At 50.4% G+C, this 18,681-nt stretch overlaps 1 protein-coding gene across 1 annotated transcript; it reads left to right on the top strand.

Annotated features, from left to right (window-relative positions):
* Nucleotides 1-3,629: 3,629 nt before the first annotated feature.
* Nucleotides 3,630-10,010, top strand: RAX (retina and anterior neural fold homeobox). Its single transcript, XM_073213155.1, has 3 exons — nucleotides 3,630-5,691; nucleotides 5,986-6,239; nucleotides 9,085-10,010. The coding sequence occupies exons 1-3, from the start codon at nucleotides 5,403-5,405 to the stop codon at nucleotides 9,577-9,579; spliced, it is 1,038 nt and encodes a 345-aa protein (XP_073069256.1). The 5' UTR covers nucleotides 3,630-5,402; the 3' UTR covers nucleotides 9,580-10,010.
* Nucleotides 10,011-18,681: the final 8,671 nt, after the last annotated feature.

Here is an 18,681-nt window from a genome sequence, read left to right as displayed (position 1 = left end):
AAGAAAGGACTATAACCATATGACCTTTTACAGTACAAGTAAATGGGAATTGGCTCCCTGATCACTGTCCTTTCAAAAAGAAGAGGGGAGAGAAATCCTAGAGATGGCTGAACTCTGGGTGGGGGTTGGGTCATGGCTACTGCATAAGAGGCATCCTCGGATTTGCCCTCTTAACACCCTAAGAGGATTGATAGGCTTCCAGACCATCATCCCCTCGAGATAAATGTCTCCTGTGCTTCCCCTAGACACTCTGTATTCAATTAGTTTAATTAGAAAACAAGTAAAGAGGAATTATCTTAATACAGCTTTGTTCCTAACAACTCAAAAAAGGTCCATTTCTTTGGCAGACACTCAAGTCTCCCTCTTTTATTTACATTCTGAGATAATGCTACAAATGTTCCTCTTTTTTGGCAAAAAAAAAAAAAGGGGACATCTCTTACCGTATAGATCGTATTTTAGTTATAATAATAATAATACACAATTCCTGTTTTCTTCACTCTTAATGAAGTAGGAGCATCCGTATGCTAGCGAATATTTAAAAACCATTAGCTGGGGGTGGGGAAGATGAAGAATGCCCTGACTTTTTAGTGATTGCCAATTTCTGTGCTGAAAATACTCCCACTATGGCTGATTTCAAGCTACTAATGTGACATCACTGAACTCAGAGCTGGGAAGAGATGCTAACCACCAGCTCTAACAAGTCAGTAATTGCTGCTGTTTCTCACACACCAATGTGGAGGAAGATCAATTGTTTCCCCAAGTGCCCTGCAAATCTATTGCCAAAGGAATTTTTTCTCTTATATAGAGGCTACTTGCATTAGCATCAACTGCAAAAGCAAGCTCAGGAACAAGCCCAGGTAACTTGGTTGGTAAATGATTGGGCAACAACTTCACTGTATTTGTACAAAACCTATTCCTCTGGGATTCATGCACAGACATATTCTGCCTACAAGCATGGGACATCTGAGAGTAGGATCCTGAGAGCTCAGCATGGCAGTGGTAAAGAAACAGTGACCTAGTGGACAGGTAGGCAGTCCAGAGACTGGCTTCTAGTCCAAGCCCTGCCACAGACATTCTGTCTCATCTTGGGCATGTCATTTAATTTCTCTGGGTCCACATTTCCACATCTATGAAGGAAAGGTGGGGTCTAGAAGTGAGAGAGCAGGTAGGATAATCACCAGGTTCCCCTTCTAAGTCTTAAACATATGATTCCCCTGAATAACTGGAAAAATCAGAGACTAGTTTTAAGTGATATTGTTCCTAAAAATATCAACATTGGGAAACAATGGGAATGCCAAAGGAGGCAGGCCTCTTGCTAATTACTGGATAGTCTGCAGGGAGCTGTGTTCCCTGTTCTTACACCAAAGGAAGGCTTTGGTGTATAATTAATGTTCAATAAGTAGTAATGGTTATTATATATATTTTAACTCTTGACAATTGAATCTGTTGAACTTCCCAACGTGTGTGGGTAATGATTATTTGAGTTGTGTTTTGCTCTGGCTACAAAAGTTGCCTTCCCTGAATGAAAACATATCATCTAAAGGGAAGAGGTAGTCCTCCAGTGTGGTATGAGACAGGTGGCATTATATTAGGATTAAAATATATCTAAGGGGATAGTCTACACGCGGACAACTGAGTTGGTTCTTTATACTTTATGGAGAAATATTACACGGGCTCTTAAAGAGACAGTATTCATCCAAACCTATAACATTCCTCCAAGGTGAAATTACTAGAGGCTGTGGTCAAATGCCATTAGCTCATGTTGCGACCATGCCCCCTGCCCAACCAGTGCCCAGGCAACTCCCATTATGGGTGCCCCTTTCTCTAGAATGTTGTAGGGGAGGCAGTGAACCTAGAATATTTCCAGACGCGGGGCATCCCCATCCAAGAAAGAAACCACCTCATGCAATAACTTCACACAATTCCTGGTTACCTTTAGATTTCGTTTTCTGCATGCTAGCCAGTCCCTCTCCTTTTTCTCAAAATTTCTCTCCCAACTTCAGTTATGTTCTAGGTTGTCCTTCCCACGTCACACCAAACTCCCACCCTGAAGACACCCCCTCCATCCTCACTTCTGGAAATGTTTCTCTGAGCCACGTCAAGCTGAAAGCAGCTTTAGCTGCATCTCAGTCCAGTCCCCATGTGGCAGCTGGGAGGAGGGAGTTTTCTTTGATTCACCTAATGAATTAATGAATTAAACAGAGGTGGGGTTCAGAAGCCAGACTCCTTACTTTTGCTGAAGCTGGGCTGATTATGAGCTAGCCTAACTGCTGGAAAAATGCAGCTTCATGCTAGAGAATTAGGGACATGGCTGAGTCCATTCATCTTCCCTAATAGAGTTCTTGGGAAATACACATGTAGATTAGCCCCTCACAATGACCCCCGGCTGATTGCTTGGAGTACCCTCCACCGTGCCCACAATGGTATTGACTAGCTCTTTATGTTGTGCACAAAGGAGGCTCCAACCTCCCCTTGTCCCTCTCTGCCCTGTGTCCCCCACGGTCCCACGCCAGTGGCTGCCCAAGCTTTTTTCAGTTTTCTCTCCCGAAACTGAAATAAACAGCAAATAAAAGCTAACCTCACCTGGACCTGTTAGGAATAACCGGCAGTTTCAGAGGGAATTAACTTTGGAAAACAAGGCCATAAGGCCCTTAGCGTGTGGGCAGGAGCTTAAGAAATACTGCCAATCCTTGTTTAGCAGTGATTATAGAGATCAATTTCATATTGGGGAAGTTTGCATCAGAAGCATTCTCAGTCACAGGGAACCAACAAACATCAGTCAATTACCCCTACAGCTGCCCTCTGGTCACGGGTCTACATCACTGGGACACGGGACCTTCTTGGAGGCCACTGGACCATTTGCAGGGATAGGGCCTTTGACAGCCTAGGAAGCCCAAGGAGGGGCAGGAGACAGATTTTGCCTGGACTGTGGCGGGAACCTCCTCAGGGTGTTGTTCAGTCCCAGACACCAGTGCCCAACAGCCACCATATATAGGATCTGACTTCCTTTCTTTGAGGAACTAAGCTACCTTTACCTCAGCTTCTCGGATGCAGAATTCAGTCTCCAGGAAGGATTAAGGATGAACTGCAGGCTAAGATGTACTTTGATTCTTAGCAAAAGGTTCACACTCTATAGTAATAAATACAAATGAACTGCAGCCAGAAAACCCTGGACAGGGAGTCAAGGGGTCTCAGTTCTAGTCCCGACTCCTCCACATAATAGCTGTGGCACTTTGAGCCTCAGTTTCCTCTTCTATAAAATGCTGACAGGTATATTTGTCCTGCTCACCTCACAGGGTTGTGCAGATTGGATAACAGGAAGAATGAGATTCTGAAAACTATAGTAATATGCAAAAAATATTAAGTGCATACTGATTTTCATTAATTTAGCTTTTTCTTATAATAAAAAATAATTTATCATTTCAATCAGGGGCTTGATTTCCATCTACTGCAAACTCACATTTGTAGTTTACTTTTTTGTAGTTTTACTAAAAATAGAGCGATTTGTGTAATGACCCCCTCCCCACCCATCATGGAGAATTAACCATTTAACAATCCTTAACCAGTCACATGTCCTTTTTAATGTCTTTGTAACTCAGTTTAAAGGAGGAGGGTTCAAAGGTACCAGTTTCCCTCTTATTTCTTCCTTTGCCCTGTCTCCTAGGCTGGACATTAAACTCCTCAAGGACAGTGACCTAGCCTTTCCTTTCTTTTGCGAGGCTGACATGGCTTGTGTCAGTGCCTGACCCTCAGAAGGCAGCAGTAAAGGCTGGTCTGAATGCCAGAGGAAAAACACCAAGGGTAGTGGGAGAAAGAGGCCCCTGTGTGGAGATCAGACTGCCTCCTGCAAAAGAGATTTTTTAAATTGTTATTTTGCATCTATATGAGGTGATGGACTTGAAACTTACTGTGGTAATCATTGCACAATATATGTAAGTTAAATCATTATGGTGTACACCTTGGTTTATCCAAGTGCTGTATGTCAATTGTATCTCAATAAAACTGGGGAAAGCAGGGAAAGGAATCTCTAGGTCCCTAGGTTCTTCACAAAGCATTTTGGCTCACGTTTCCAGCTAACGTTTCAGTGTAGGCCGGTTGCCCTTCTCGGATCTGGCGTCAGATTTGAGAAGAGCTGGCGTTCACAGTACCGATCACAGCCCTGGGGGGTGTGAAAAAACTCTTGCCGGCAGAAACCATCTTTCCACGGGGACGGAACATCGTGGAGCCCCGAAACTCGAAAGAAATGCAAGCAGATTATGCCTGTCACCCTCAGGAAAGCGAGGCCTTCCCCGTCCAGAGCGAGGTCTTTTCCCAGGCAGCCTGAGGCCGGTCATCTCCTTGGCCTGGAGAATTGTTTGGTGGGGGCTCACCCAAGGCAAGCAAGTCTGTGCGAGTGAAGAACCTCTAGCGGGTCTCCCACCGGGCCTGCGCTGGGCGGTGTGCCCAACTCCCAGCCTCCCAGCCTCCTGCTGGGCCGTCGGGTACTCGAGGTCACCTGGCCCGCGGGCACATATGGCCCCACCGCCTCCCGGGGCGCGCGCTGGAGTGAGGGAGCCTGCAGCGCGCGGTCCGAGGGGACAGGGAGGAGTGGTTAAAACAGATATAAACAAAATTAACTCTAAGTCCTGGGCTTCTGACTACGAAGCCGCGAGTGCCCCTTAAGGGTAAAAAGAGGGAGAGAAGAGGCGATTCAAACCGTGAAGAAGCTCGGACTGACTTTCCGGACCTGAAGTCGGACAGCCTTCCTCTTGGTCTGTCCAAGGGTCGCCCGGCGCGTCCAGCCCAGCGGACGAAGAGAGCCAGAGGACAGAGGCAGGACTGGAGTTAGGGGGAGGTGAGCGGGAGCGGAGCCCAAGGGGGGAGGCAGCCCTGGGCGAGGCGTGAGATCGAGGGCATGCTCCCTGTTGAGGCCAGACTGGGGGCCCAGTACCCGGGTTCCCACGCCTGTCAACCGTCCCACCGCTGGTCCCCGGCGTGTGTTCGGAGTGTTTGGAGCGGATCCAAAGGGGGAGGTGGCATTTGGGAGCGCTGGCCCCGCCAGGCTGGCACGGTGAGGACCCTGAGTCTGGACGAGGGAAAGGCCCTCCCCGCTGCGGGGGGCGGGGTCGAGGGAAGGGCTGGGTCCGCGGCGAGCAGGCAGCCTGCAGCGCCCGGGCCCCCAGCTGCCCGGAGTCAGAACAGCTGACGCCTGCTGGGACCGCGGCGGCGGCGCGCGGAGCGCTCGCCCACCTCCTGCGCGCGCAGCCCAGGCCGGCGTCACCCGCCGAGTTTGATCTTGGGTGGGGAACCCTCGGGTTGGACGGCTGAACTCTGGAAGCGCCGACTTCGAACCTCTTCTGTCTCCAGAAGAGTCAGCGCCGCCGAGAAGTGTAGCCGCACCCTTCCGCCTCCCCGCACTCCCCATGCACCTGCCCGGCTGCGTCCCCGCCATGGCCGACGGCAGCTTCTCGCTCGCCGGCCACCTGCTCCGCAGCCCGGGCGGGAGCACCTCGCGGCTACACAGCATTGAAGCCATCCTGGGGTTTACCAAGGACGACGGGATCCTCGGCTCCTTCCCGGCAGAGCCAGGCCCCCGGGGCGCAAAGGAGCTGGATAGGAGGCCGGGCGCGCGGAGCGCCTGCCCCAAGGCGTCCCGAGGAGGCGCCGAGCTCTCCCCGCCGCCGCCCGCTGCGGCCGCCCCCGAGTACGAAGGTGAGTGCGCATCCCCAGCAGCTTCGAGGCCCTTAGGGCGCCCAGACTTGGTAGCTCTGCAAGAGGAGAGAGCCCCTGCTTAACTTTTATTAAGGCATCTGGGCACGGGGTTGGGGGCTGGGTGCATAGCAGGAGCTTCCAACCTGGGTTCAGAGAAAGCTTAGGGGCCCCGGGCAGCCCTCGCCCCTACCACGTCTGAGCCCGCATGCGGCTGCCCGCGCGCGTGGGCAGGCTGAGTGGACCCAGGGATACTCCAGGGAGTGTCTCTGACCTTCTGGGGCCTCCTCGTCCCAGCCCCTCGCCCCTATTGCCCCAAGGAGCCCGGGGAGGCACGGCCGAGCCCTGGGCTGCCTGTCGGGCCCGCCGCCGGCGACACAAAACAGTCTGAGGAGGAGCAGCCCAAGAAGAAACACCGGCGGAACCGCACGACCTTCACCACATACCAGCTGCACGAGCTGGAACGCGCCTTTGAGAAATCCCATTACCCCGACGTGTACAGCCGCGAGGAGCTGGCGAGCAAGGTCAACCTCCCCGAGGTCCGGGTCCAGGTACAGCGCCCAGAAGGGAGTCCCCCGGCAAGCCCTAGGCCCAAGCTGCAGCGAGTGCTCCCTAGAATCCCCGGGCGTCCACACACTTATCGTGACACTCTCCCCATTGGCCTTCCTTGGTTTGGCCCCAAAGGAGCGACACAGATCTTTTATGAGCCCCACCACCGCGCCTCAGACTTTCTGTTCCAGTTTGTAGTACCATCTCCCCTTGGGGCTGAGAGAGGGGGTCAACCCTCTTCTAAGCTAAAAAGAGAAATTGGGAATGGCTGGCAGGCTGAAGAGGCAAGAACAGACCAGACACAGCGGGATTGGGTGGCGGAGCCACTGAAGGGAGGGATGAGCCGAGAGGGACTGAATGTAGGCAGCGCTGGAGGGTAATGGGGTTCCAGCCCCCAGTGCCACCCTAGTCACTAGCTTGCAATATACCATGTTGAAAAAGGAAACCCCTGTCTTCTTGTGAGGGGTCTGGGGCCTCACAGTTGAAACTTTTGGTGGATTCATTTAAGAAACTGACTTTTGCATCTCTGGTACACATCCAGCTAAACTTCCTGCTGCTGCAGAGACCTTTTCTTTTCATTGTAAAGGGGTTTTCGCTTTAATTAAGCTTAATTATCTTTAATCCCTGATCATTAAAATATTTGAAAGCCTTAAATATTTGCTAGTCATCTGTGAAAAATCTGGGAGGATTTCCAAATTGGGAGTTTAAAACAGAGGCCTGAAAAGGAGTTATTGGGACCAAATTTCAGTGCATCTTAAAGACAGTGGAACTAAGTTGGGATTTGTGTGTGTGTCTAATGAATTAGATTTCCAGGAAGTGAGCATACTCAGATGTTTGGTGGCTCTTGGCCTTGTTGTAAAAGTAAAAAGGCAAGTTCTTGCCTTTTTTTCTCTTCTACTTGATTCAGGGGTTTAAAGTAATGAGTAAATGTCATGGTTTTAAAAAACAGTTCCCTAATATGACTCAAAATTAACTGGCAGGAAAGTTCAATTTCTCCTAATTTGGAGCACTAAAGCAGCAATGATTCCATTAAAGGGGTGGGCATCCTAGCACCTGCTTTTCAGGGAGGGATGCTAGGACTGGCAAAGGAAAAGAATACAAGAACAAGGAAGAGAGAGGAGAACCAAGCCTTCCAGTGTCCCTACCGAACGCAGGTATAGCCAACTGCAGGGACTGCCTTCATACCTGAGGCCACCTCTGCTCCACCTGTCTTATTCCTCTTTACATGCTCAGGGATTTTTGGCATCTCCCCTAAGTTGTGAGCTTCTTGAGAACAGTGTCTGTGTCTTCTCTGTGACCACAGGGCCAGCACAGCGCCCGGCATATGGCAGGTTCTTAACACATGGGCTATGTGATGTAATCAGGTTGGGGGTTGGGGGGTTGTCTCTGACTGTGTTGAGGGCAGCAGTATAGCGATATAAGAGTGCCCTGTCGCAGTCTGCAGCCCTCTGGCTCTGATACTGGATCCAAAGACCATAGCTGATATTTTGGAGGGTAGAGAGGGATATGCAGGGAAATGTAGGAGGCAGAGGGATGGGAGCCTGCACCCATGCCAGTGTTTTCTTTCTTCTCTATTATCAGCAAAATAGCTAATACTTGTGAGAAATGTTTAGGGCCTCACATATGTAGATGAATCTGTGGGAAGGGGCCTGGGTACTTACAGTTTTTTCCTCCACAAATCCCTGCCCTGCACAAACTTGTCTGCTCTGCTCAGCTGTTAGATGGCTGTTTTCTCAGCCTTCCTAGGAAGTCCCTACCCCCACCCTGTCCACCTTATTGATTCAGAACTGTTTTCTCCCTTCTGAGGTCACAACTATTCCCTATTCTCCTTCGTAAATATAACACTGATGCCACTAGTTGGGTCATAGTTCTTTCCAGATCCTCCACTAAACTAGACCAATTCTCTGTTCTGTTTCTGAGGGTGGTAACTTAGTGGTAAAACTTAATTACACCCTTTCTTGTGCTTTTTATCAAATCAGTAACAGAAGTTTCATCTATAAGAGACCAGGCTGCACTCTAGGCATGGACTTTATGTGTAAAGAAAAAAGAAAAACCGGACTCATCTTAGGGTAATGTCAAAACTAAGTCCACAAACTAGAAGTACATACAATGAACTAAGTACATATAATGAACTATTGTAATCATTGAAAACCATTTATAAGAAATATCAGACATACTAAAAGGCTATCAATAAATAAAAATGAAAATCTTATTAAAGCATGAATTCAAATATGCTTGGATAAAAGAAACTCACTTTCTTCTACTGATTATTATAACCAGTAATTCGTGGAGTTGGCTCTATTTTAAAAACCAACTTTGCCAGTTACAGTACTTCCAGTATTTGCTTATTCGTATGTTTATAAAAGAGGCAAAAGGCAGGTAAAACATAAAGTCTGAGACAAAAATGCAGCCAATGACAGCTGTACCTTACAGGGAGCCAGGCAGAGGCTAAACTGAGTGTCAGGAGGGGCCAACCAGCAGGTCACAGAAATGCGGATCTGGTTTCCACAGCCCTATGCTCCGACTCCAGGGTTAACTTCACCTTCTTTGGAGCACCTGCTCGGTGCCAGGAGTTGGAAACACAGCCACAGCTATGGATGAGGGAAACAGGGACAAGGGCGGGGATATCACGGAGGACAAGGGTGGGACAAAGAGACTCAGGAAAACAAGAAAGAGGGGAAGAGACAAAGAGAAAACGGGATGAACAAGAAAGGAGATGGTAGGGGTGGGGCGGGGAGTGAAAGGAGCAGGTGGGCGCCGTGGAGGCCCAGGGCGGGGTTGGGGCGGGGGCGACCTGGCCGGGCGGCCCCCGCCGCAGCCCGACGGCCGCTGTGCTGCCTTCCGCAGGTATGGTTCCAGAACCGACGGGCCAAGTGGAGGCGGCAGGAGAAGCTGGAAGTGTCGTCCATGAAGCTGCAGGACTCGCCCCTCCTCTCCTTCAGCCGCTCCCCGCCCTCGACGGCCCTGGCGCCCTTGGGCGCGGGCCCCAGCGGCGGCGGCGGGCCGGCGGGGGGCGCCCTGCCGCTGGAGTCGTGGCTCGGGCCGCAGTTGCCGGGCGGGGGCGCCACGGCGCTGCAGAGCCTGCCGGGCTTCGGGCCGCCGGCGCAGAGCCTGCCCGCCAGCTACACGCCGCCGCCGCCGCCGTCCTTCCTGAACTCGCCGCCGCTGGGCGCCGGCCTGCAGCCTCTGGGACCGCCGCCGCCTGCATACCCGTGCGCGCCCGGCTTCGGGGACAAGTTCCCCCTGGACGAGACGGATCCCCGCAACAGCAGCATCGCGGCCCTGCGGCTGAAGGCCAAGGAGCACATCCAGGCCATCGGGAAGCCGTGGCAGGCCCTCTAGGGACACCGGGGAACCATCCTGGGAGCCAGCCCCAAGTCGCACAGGCGCACCCCTTCTCCCCGCCCCCCGCCCCCACTCAGCCCCTCTTCCCCAGGGCCGCAGGCAGGCTTGGATCCTGGACGCACGTCTTCTTCGGACCTACGGGAGGCCCTCAGGCCACCCCCGCACCCTCACCGACTCCCAGCCCTGCTGATGGACGGGGCGAGGCGGTCCGGCTCTCGGGGCACACTGTTCTCTCCCTGGCGGGCGCCGGAGCCTCCAAATTCAAGGGGGACCCTAAGGGCCTGACTTGCGCCGGTCTGGGCGGCGTGGCAGCCCCAGATGATCACAACTGGGGGGATGGAGAGGCGGGAAGATAGAGCTTGAGGAACTGTTTGTATAAGTAGTGTTTGAAAGGATTGGGGAGGATAATTAAAGATTTGTTTGCTTGGGTTTGAGTCTGGTCGAGCGCGCCCAGGACTGCGGTGGCGGGGAGGAAGGTGTGTGCGCGAATGGGTAGCGCGAGGGGCTGCGGGGATGCACCGGGTGGGCCAGGGAAAACGGAGGGTTGTGCAGGGGCTTGGGCCCCCTGCGCATCCCCCTGAGGGCGCTTGGCTGCAGTGCAGGCTCTCCGGCCTCCCGGGCGCTGCGGTGCCCTCAGCCGGAAGCGCCCTTCCCCAGAGCGCGTGGAGTGTGCGGGGCCGGATGATCCGAGCCTAAGGCCCCGCCCGCGCGTTTCCAGCGCCTCGAAACCCCAACAGCCTAGCTGCCTCAGCCACTCTGAAGAACTGACACCAGCAGGAAGTGTCTACACCACCTTCCCCAAAGCGAGAGCTGAACGTGCCCAAGCGCCTACCGGCCCAAGATCCCTCTCAGATCATTGTCCGGGTCGCCGGCTCAGTGCCAAACAAGGGTTGATAACAGACCTCTGAGGACTGGGGCAGAGCGACCTTTCTCGGTCCTCCCCCGAGGCCAGAGCCCTGGCATCAAGTGGCTACTGCCTGTCCGAAGTTGGCACGTTAGCGAACCATCCAGGCACCTTTTCCTTGCCTAAATGAACGCCACCTCCCGGTTAGATGGGAAATACGGCGTAAGATGACCTTTAAGGGCTTTGTGTAAACGACCAAGGACCCCACACGAGGCAGTACGCATTGCGATCCCGCTTCTCTGATCCCACGGAATCCCTGTGCCGAAATCTACTTGGGAAAAACATGACTGTCCGGGGGCTGGGGGTAGAGAGACTGCCTCTGCAGGATTGCCATGCAGGTCCTGAGAGTCTCTGGCATAACCAGGGCTGTTGCCCTAGACCCTCATCCAGGGCCTTGCAGGTCAGTAAGAATGTGTCCAATGGGCTACTTTCCCCAAGAGATAGGAAGTGATACTTCCACTGTCCCTCACAACGATGTTCTCCGGAGAAATGGAGCGGCCCAGCTGGTATCAGCTCTTGGCAAGAATACATAGGTAAACTCGGATGAATATGTAAGTAAACTTCTTTCAGTGGAGTCCATCTTCTCTTTCATCCATCCGCTCATTTTTTTTCTTTCATCCTTTAACGTCCGCGTTTTGCTAGCAATGACTTATTCAGAGGACTCTCAACTTCACTGGCCCTGGGTCAGCTCCACACTTGCCCCGCCTCCTTCTCCTCCACAGTCCCGAGCACCTCTGACTGCCCAGCCCACCATCAGCGTTTTCTTCGTTTCCCTTAGATCATTCCCATGGTTATTCATTTTGTCTCCTCTCTGCCATTTTTCTCTCTACTCTTTTTTTCATCTGAAGTTTTCCACCACTTCTCTCTTCTTTTATTATTTAGTCTGAGAATGAATGTTTCAAATCATTCTTTTTAGTCCGCTGAGGCCCAAGGCCCCTCTCATTAGGACCCCCAACAGGGTGAGCCATACCTGGACTTCAGGGACAAGTTCTTGGAAAATGATTAAAACACTAACAGCGGATGATCACTGAATGCTTACTATGGGCCAGCACTCTTCAAAGCAGCTTATGTCTATTGACTCATTTAAGCCTCAAAAGAACCCTGCCAGGAAGATACGCTTTGCCGCATTTTATAAATGAGGAAACTGAGGCACGGAGAAGTTGCCCCCAGTGAACACTGCTTTTAAGTGTTGGGGCAGGAATAACCAGAAGCTGTGGTCAGTTCACCATCTCGATCTCCTAGTGCAGGTTTAGGAAGCATTTGCTGAATAGGAGCTCATTTCGGTTCGCAGGAAAGAAAGCTCATTAAGCCGCAGTAGGAACTGAGATCCTCAGGTGTGGGTGCTAGTTGAGCGTGCTCTCCTGGGCCTCCTGGGGAAATCTGGACAAAGCATCCGCCCAGCCCCTACAGCTCTAAGCACTGCGATTCATGCAGCCAGCTCCAGGAGTGGGGTGCATGCGAGGTGGGAAGCCAGTACTTAGGCTGCTGGTAAGAATGGCTTGTGATAAAGAGCATTAAAACCCCAGAATACCCTGAAACGCTGCTGAAGCTCATGGCTACAGAAAGCACTTTGCAGAAGCGCCTGTTAAGCTGGGGCACCGGTTTCTAAAACCAGACTGTGTTGGATCTACTTTGGTCTGGACGCAAGCCTTTCAGAGACTCCAGGGAAAGACCTCCACCAGTAAGCCCGCACCACTTTGGAAATGGTTCTTGGGTATTCTGTAATGAGACTGCGGGTTTGGCTTAGGCAGTGCCAGCGGTGTCCAGTGAAAGGGAGCAAGAACCAGTAAGGAGGGGTGCTACGGGGTTCGGAGAAGAAGGGCACTGTCGTTCCAAGCAGAGTGACCTCCTCAAGATCGAGTCAGTCCTTGATTCAGGTCGACTTGGATTCACTCAATCTAAGAGGGAGGTCTTGGGGACGCTCTTCCCAGAGCAAGATTTCTGTTCCCGCAGGCCGCGGGAGGGAAGCCGGTGAGCCTGCAGGACCTCCCCTCCTCGGCTGCTGGGACCAGCCTGGGAGCCGCGAAGGGCGGGGCTCTACGGCCGGGGACGCCTCGGATTGGGCCGCTCCGAGGGAAGGGCGGAGTGAGGCGCGGCCGCGCCCCCGGGGGCGCTGGCAGTCCTGAGTTCTACCGAGACCCGGGGGCTGATTCCGAGATGCCCGCGCGGCGCGGAGCCTGCCCCCGGCTACTGCGGCCGCCACCAGCCACCCCGCCCCGTTGGGGGCGTTTCAGTCCCTTTACGGCGGAGTCTCTTCCAGCCCACAAGGGTGGCGTGTCCGCACTGCTCGCCACGGCTCCGGACTTCTGGTGGCGCCTTTATTTTCCGGCAGGGACGCGGCGGACAGAGGGCCCCGCCTCTCCCGGTCGCCCGTTTGCAGAGCGGGGCTCTCCTCGTTTTCCTGGACCCCAGGCCGGTCAGGCTGCTCATCCTTCCTGGGATTCCCGCTGTCCGACCCGGTTCTGCACCCTGCGGTCTGAGCTCCCACCTCCGCTGGTATGGGCGAGACGGGGTGGGAGATGGGAGGACCCCTTGGGCGCGGCAGGCTTCGGCGCATTGAAGCGGGGCGACCCCAGTGTATTGACTTAAAACCCGTAGTTAATGTTTGGGGAGATGGGAAATATCAAACCAAGGGAGACAATCCCTGCCGTCTCAGCTGATCTAGAATCGGGCGAGGGGAGACAGGGAATCCTAATCTTGCCCTCTCAGCCAAGTTCATCGGTTCATTGAAAGTCTTCGCGGAGCCCCCCGAGAGCCCACGTTCTGGGAGCGGGGCGGCCTGGGGTCCCCTCCCGGGAGCCGCGTCCCTCCCGCGAGCGGGGCACGGTAGGGACCTCGGGGCTGCGGCCCTGCCTCCGCGGCTGGCGACTCCACGGCTAGCGACTCCACGCGTGTGACGCCTCCGCGCTCCCGCCGCGCCGCGTGCCCTTCTCTGTCTCAGGACAAGCGCTCCTTTCCACCCGCAGAACCTACACCAATAGAATTCAATCCTCCAGGAGACCGGCGGGAAAAGATTTTCAGGCAGGATAAGGTTAATGAAAAATCCGCACTTCTTGTCTGCTCTGCAATCCCGAGCACCGCTGCAGTCGTCGGGACTCGGCCTGCGTCCTCTCCGCGCGCCCGACCTCTCAAGAGGTCGATGATGTACTTTGCGGCCAATGTCGTCCCCTAAATTGGGAACTGGCTCTAATAATCTGGCGCAGCTTGTTAACTGTACAATAGGCGCAGGGTTCATGACTCATTAGTGATTAACTTCTTGGCTGTGCCTTAATTGCTCACTGTAAACCCCACTTCGTAAAACTGGATAAAATCTTCTAGATCCTTGGCCGCGTCTCAGCCCTGGAAGACGCGGAGAGTGCCGGGCTCCCCCCACCTTCGGCGGGTCAGCTTCTTAAGCTCAGGTGCAGCGGTGCCCCTCAGCCTGGACAACGGGAGGTATGTGGCTGTGACATTGCCTGGTCGTGTGACCTTAAACAGACCCCGCGGTAAAGCTAGATCTCCAAGATCTTCCCTCCTCCCTCATCATCCTATCAAAGATGCATGAAATGTTCCGCCTGGTTTTAGAAGGCGCTTTCCTCTGCTCTGTACTTGAGACAAGTGCGATTCTAATAGGTTTTGAATGGATTGCATGCAAGGCAGCTTTCCTGTGCAAAGTCGTCTGAGAAAACCCTTTCCAGTGGTTTCTGTAACAGTGGCTGTGTTCTATAGTCTCTCCATTTGTACCTTTAAAAAATTCGTCCTTTTTTTTAACCTTAATTTTCTTGTGATCTTTATCCATTCTAGAGACTTGCAAGGCATGATGGACGTTTAATGATGGATAACCAAGAATCTCCACCCTCAAGGAGCATGGTCTAAACAGAGGAAATAAGGACACATCTGTATATATGTTTCCAATGCCTGGTGATTTTCTCCACCTGGCGTCCTATACACCACCCCAAAATAGATACACTGAAAACAAAACTTACTCCTTTTTACTCTGTGGCTTCCTAAAAACCTCCTTAAATTCTCTTCTTTCTTCATTCATAGCCAGCCAATGGATATGATTAGAATTACGTTTGACCCCTTGAGGCAAGTTATTTTCCAATTTCTCTTCTACCTTTTTTCTCAGCTATTATCTCCCAAATGTTAGCTGCCCAGAGCAAAGGTATCTCCCAGCCTCCCTTCCAATTAGATGTGATTACATAATGACCAATGTCATGGAAGAGACAACATTTTTAGGAAGAAGTTCTTAAAAGTCACCGGCGTGCCCTACTCTTGTCTCTTTCCTGCTGTCTGTTGGCTATAAGGCAGGTGTAATGCAGGCACTGGAGAGCGTCCTTGGACCGTGTCATGAAGCTGTGCATTGAGGATGTTGAGTGACAGGATAGAAGGAACCCAACATAGTAAGTCCCTGGCACTGGAACACCATGCTAGCTCTGCACTGCTGCTACCTGGGCTCCCTAGTGTAAGTCTAAGTTTTGGGTCCCTCAGCCAAACCTAGCCCTAATTTCATCCATTCCTTCCCTGCAGTACCTTAATAGCCCCATTAATTTTGCTTCAGAATGTCTCTTAAATATACTCATTCCTGTTTTTCTCTGCCAGTTCTCTAGCTCAGGGCTTTATCGTCTCTCACCCAGCATGGAGAGGTAGTTAAGGTGCTGGACAGCCAAAAATTAAATGATGTCTACTACAGGCAGTAGCATGATCATTTCAAATGAACCATCCTGTATCCAGTATGGAGAAGAGCTTGGAAGGAGGTAAGAGAGGGTTCTAGAAGATCATTAGAAGGCTACTGAAGTGACTGGGAGAAAATATCATGGAAGCCTCGGCCTTGTGTGGTTACAAAGAGTCCAGGTTGGAGCTTGAATGGGGGAGACTATGAGTTGAGTCTCAGTCAAGTGAGTTTGAGTGGAGATAGTGAATAGACAATTCTAAGGACTGGTTTGCAGCTCAGAGGAAAGATCTGGCTGAGCTCTGAGATCAGTGCACAAATGATGGTCAAAGCCATGGGTATAGACAAGTTTGCCTGGAGAGAAGGAGTCTGAACCTTGAGAAACTCCAGCATTTAGTGGGTGATGCTAAAGGAAGCAGTGACAGAAGGGAAACCAGGAAGGGGCAGTGGCATGGAAGCCGAGAATAGGGTTTCAAAAGGGCAAGAATGAACAATAGAAGTACTGTTATTTTCAAAATTTAAAAATTAGCCAGTGATGAAAAACACGGTATAATCCTTGTTACAGAATTATAACAAAGTTGCACAGACGTTGCCTATTTTTGTGTTCATAATGACTATTCCTGTCCCTCCCCCTGAGCTTTTTCCTCTCTGTCTTCTGCATCTGTGGAGCAACTCATTCCACATCTAGGAAGAAAGTGAAATAACACAATAGTCCTAGAAGTGGTAAGCGATTATTTGAAATCCATTTAGTATAAACTTTTTATTATTTTATTTTATTTTTTCATTAAGGTATCATTGATATACAATCTTATGAAGGTTTCACATGAGCAACATTGTGGTTTCAACATTCACCCGTATTATCAAGTCCCCCCACCCCATTACAGTTGCTGCCCGTCAGCGTAGTAAGATGCTACAGAGTCACTCCTTGTCTTCTCCGTGCTGCACTGCCTTCCCCGTGACCTACCTATATTGTGAGTGCTAATTATAATGTCCCTTAATCCCCTTCTCCCTCCCTCCTCACCCACCCTCCCCAACCCCTTCCCAACCCCTTCCCTTTGGTAACCACTAGTCCATTCTTGGAGTCTGTGAGTCTGCTGCTGCTTGTTCCTTCACTTTTGCTTTGTTGTTATTCTCCACAAATGAGTGAAATCATTAGATACTTGTCTTTCTTAGCCTGGCTTATTTCACTGAGCATAATACCCTCTAGCTCCATCCATGTTGTTGCAAATGGTAGGATTTGCTTCCTTCTTATGGCTGAATAGTATTCCATTGTGTATATGTACCACTTCTTTATCCATTCATCTACTGATGAACACTTAGGTTGTTTTCATATCTTGGCTATTGTAAATAGTGCTGCACTAAACATAAGGGTGAATATGTCTTTTTGAATCAGGGATCTTGTTTTCTTCGGGTAAATTCCTAAGAGTGGAATCACTGGGTCAAATGGTATTTCTACTTTTAGCTTTTTGATGACTCTCCATATTGTTTTCCACAATGGTTGAACTAATCTACATTCCCACCAACAATGTAGGAGGGTTCCCCTTTCTTTCCATCCTTGCCAGGATTTGTTGTTTCTTGTCTGTTGGATGGTGGCGATCCTTACTGGTGTGAGGTGATATCTCACTGTGGTTTTAATTTGCATTTCCCTGATGATTTAGCAATGTGGAGCATCTTTTCATGTGCCTGTTGGCCATCTGAATTTCTTCTTTGGAGAAGTGTCTGTTCAGATCCTCCGCCCATTTTTTAATTGGGTTATTTGTTTTTTGGGTGTTGAGGCACATAAGCTCTTTATGTATTTTTGATGTTAACCCTTTATTGGATAAGTCATTTACGAATATATTCTCCCATACAGTAGGATACCTTTTTGTTCTGCTGATGGTGTCCTTTGCTGTACAGATGCTTTTCAGTTTGATGTAGTCTCATTTGTTCATTTTTGCTTTTGTTTCCCTTACCCAAGGAGCTGTGTACATTCAGTATAAACTTTTTAGCCCTTCATACACTGTGACTCCAACTTCCCTTTCTCTGGCACTCAAACTCTTCGGTACATACCCTCTGCTCTTGCCAGACCCAAGTCCCCACCAAGCTTGCCCTAAGCTTTCCTACCTCTATGCTTTTAACCAAGCTCTTTCTCCTACCTGCAATAACTTGCTCCACAGAAAATACTTTAAGATGAATTAAATGAAAATGAAGCCGCAACGTTCCAAAACTTACAGAATGCAGCTAAAGCAGTGCTTAGAAGAAACCTACAGCTGTAATTGCCTATATTATAATAGAAGAAAGATCACAAATCAATAACCTAACTTTCCACCTTGAGGCACTGGGAAAAGAAGATCAAAATAAACCCGAAGTGAGCATAAGGGAGTAAGTAGTAAAGATTAAAGTGGAAACAAATGGTATTGAGAGTAGAAAAACAACAGAGAAAAATCAGTCATCATCAGAAAATCAGTAAGTCATCAGGGAAATAAAAAACAAAACCACAGTGAGATACCACTTCACACTTCATCATGTCTAGTATTAGGATAGCTAGAATAAAAAAGTCAGCAGTAAAAAGTGTTTGTAAGGATGTGGAGAACTCAGGACCCTCAGACACACTGCTGGTGGGAATGTAAAATTGGGCAGCTACTTTGAAAAACAATCTAAAAGTTCTTCAAATGATTAAATAGAGTTACCATATGATCCATCAATTTTGGCCAAGAGAAATGAAAACATATATCCAAACAGAAAACTTGTAGGTGAATCTTTATAATAGCATGCTCCATAATAGCCAAAATGTGGAAACAACCCAAATGTCCGTCAACAGATGAGTTGATGTGATTTATACTAATGACGGAATAAGAAGGAATGAAATCCTAAAACATGCCTCAACATGGTGGACCCTGAAAACATATGTTAAGTGAAAGAAGCCAGTCATAAAAGACCACATACCATATAAATGGAAATTCACATGGAAGTCCAGAATAGGGAAATCTATCAAGACAAAAAAAATTCATGGTAGTGCTGGGGGACAGGAGGATAGGGACACAGAGGTGACAGATAAAGGATGTGGAATCTCTTCTTGAGATGATGAAAATGCTCTCAGATTGGCTGTGATGACGGGTGGTTGCACATATCTTTGAATATACTCAAAGCATTGAATGGTGCACTTCAAATGAGTGAACTGTATGGTATGTGAATTATGTCTCAAAAAGCTTTAAAAGAGGTTCTGGGGAGCCAAGATGGCGGCGTGAGTAGAGCAGTGGAAATCTCCTCCCAAAAACACATAGAGCTATGAAAATATAACAAAGAAAAATCTTCCTAAAATAGAGACCACAGGACACAGGACAACATCCAGACCACATCCACACCTGCAAGAACCCAGCGCCTTGTGAAGGGGGTAAGATACAAGCCCCAGCCCGGCGGGACCCGAGCGCCCCTCCCCCCGGCTCCCGGCGGGTGGAGAGAAACCGGAGCGGTTTTTTTTTTGGCGAGCGCTTTTTGGAAGCCTTAGAGGGACGGGCCCCCGTTGCTGGGGAGGCAGGGTGGCGGGACTGGTGAGGAGGTGCCT

This window comes from Manis javanica, chromosome 9 (genome assembly GCF_040802235.1).
Source record: "Manis javanica isolate MJ-LG chromosome 9, MJ_LKY, whole genome shotgun sequence".
In the NCBI taxonomy this organism is placed as follows: Eukaryota; Metazoa; Chordata; class Mammalia; order Pholidota; family Manidae; genus Manis; species Manis javanica.
The sequence above is the reverse complement of the archived record's forward strand: the minus strand, read 5'-3'. Positions and strand labels throughout refer to the sequence as shown.